Source organism: Mandrillus leucophaeus, unplaced genomic scaffold, assembly GCF_000951045.1.
Source record: "Mandrillus leucophaeus isolate KB7577 unplaced genomic scaffold, Mleu.le_1.0 Scaffold1502, whole genome shotgun sequence".
NCBI classification, from domain to species: domain Eukaryota; kingdom Metazoa; phylum Chordata; class Mammalia; order Primates; family Cercopithecidae; genus Mandrillus; species Mandrillus leucophaeus.
In genome coordinates, this window is record NW_012101480.1 from 1 (window position 1) to 2,006 (window position 2,006).

A 2,006-nucleotide genomic window follows, 5' to 3' on the forward strand; every position below is an offset into this window, starting at 1 on the left:
GGAAAACAAAGCCCCCTCCTGTACTCACAGCTGGGAATTGTGGTGTCCGCCATCCTCCACCTGAGACGGGGTCTCCACGAGCACAGAGGCTGCTCCGGAGTCAATAGATCATCTTTTCCCCAAACCAAACTCCTTGACTGGCACTGTTCCTAAAATGGCTTCACTGGCCAGAGTGAGTGAGAATTGGGGTAGAACGGAGCAGTCACCAGATGTCTTGCTTCCTACAGAAAACTGAGTATCTTCCTGGTTTCTGAACGATCCTAGAGAGATGTCCGGCCCCTGACCCCACCTGCCTCCAGGTGCCCAGAACAGCCCATCGTGGGCCCTTCACCCTCCGCAAGTGGACACTGTTTGTCCTGCCGGGGCAGGTGTGTGTCCGCCTTGGGGTGTTTGGGGACAATGGGCCTCTCTGTCCAGGTCCCCATGTGTTCAAGTCCTCAGGAAGGAGCCCACCACTGGTTGGAGGCAAGGACTCCAGAGATCCAGCCAGGGGTGGGGTCACTGAGTCTGGCCTCTTGTCATCTGGGAGGGGTAGTGGAATGGGGCTCACCAGACTGGAGTGTGTCTGGGAATGCAGTGAGCGTGGTTCGGCTGTTCTCTGGCGCTCTCAGGGGCAGCAGAGCCTTTGGATGACTTTGTCTTGCAGGATGGAGATGGATGAGGACCCGGATACCCTGCCTGCCCAGGAGCAAGGCAACACCATCATTACCAAGTATGAGCAGGTACAGTTCGGGCCACTCCCTCGAGGGAGGCAGGGCCTCACCTCTCCCTCTGTGCCCTGGTCAGAGGGTCCTGGACTCCGTAAGATCACAGGGCGCGGAGGGGCTGCCAACATCCCTGGGACCCCACACCTCTCACCTTTCACCCCCTACCCCCTATCCTGGCCTTCTCTGAGTTTCAGGGACACGGAGCTGGGGCAGCAATGGACATGAGGCATGAGCAGGTTGACACCGGGAAATACACCAATCACCTTGGGATTGTGCAGTGAGACTGCTGCCCTCCTGACCCCAGCCACCAGTCTCACCTCAGGGATGAGTTTTGTTTCTAGAAAGGCCTCTCTAAAGCAGGACATGTCTCCCTTGGGGGGCCAACCTCCTCTCCACGGTCAGAACTCCTCCCAGGCTCTCCTGCAGGTCCAGGCTGTGGTCAGGGTTAGGGTATAGCCTCGTGACACGTTTAGGGAGCTCGGGAGAGTGGGTACGGACAGACAGGGGACTAGGACAGGCCCTTGGGCTCTCAGCACTGTGGTTTCCAAGTAAGCAGGAGAAGAGGGGGCAGCCTGAGGGTCTGGCCCTGTCTCCTTGGGGCCTGCCTTGGTGAGATCTGAGGGTTGTGGCCACAGGGCAGGGGATACACCTGGCCTGGCCTATGGGGAGCTGTATAGCAGACCTCTGAGGGCTCAGGGGGCTCAGCCAAGAGGAAGGGGCATGGGGACAGTGAAGGCCTTGGCCCTGGCCCTGGTAGGTTATGGAAGAAGGGCAGGGCCCTGGCCTGGGCTTCCCACTGAGGCCAGGGAGACAACAGAGTGTGTAGCTGAAGGCCCTGGGAGTGGTGCAGGGAAGGGACCTGGGCCTGGTAAGGGGAGCCCAGCTTGGAGCCAGCCTCTCAGGACACATAAGATGGAGAGAGGGAGGAGCCTGGGGTAGGGGGGGCAGGGTGAGCCCGTGAGACCTGCCACTTCTGGAACGCACCTGAACCAAGCCAGGGAGAAGCTGACAGCCTGAAGAGGACAACACACGGGGTGGGGCAGGGAACAGTGGCTCACCTGGGACCCCTCAGTGGGGGGACTCGGTCAGTCCCCAAGGCTCTGCGTGGCCCTCCAGAGACTCTGCTTCCCACTAGCTAGGTCAGCACCTCGCAGGGTAGACGAGTCAGGGCAGGCAGGATAGTAAGGGGAGGACAGCCAGGCATCCCATGTCCTGGTTTTTGCAGTGGCTGGGACGAGGCTGAGGGCTGAAGGCCAATGACCCTGAGAGCCAGCTGAGGCTGGAGCGGGAGTGGTGGGG

General features: G+C 60.3%; 1 protein-coding gene across 1 annotated transcript in view; it reads left to right on the forward strand.

The window, feature by feature from the left end:
• Window positions 1-646: 646 nt before the first annotated feature.
• LOC105535812 overlaps window positions 647-2,006 on the forward strand; it is a gene marked incomplete at both ends in the record, with an annotated part of 14,596 nt that continues 13,236 nt past the window's right edge. Inside the window, 1 exon segment of the mRNA XM_011975027.1 lies at window positions 647-722. Within this exon segment, the coding sequence (XP_011830417.1) occupies window positions 647-722 (76 nt within the window).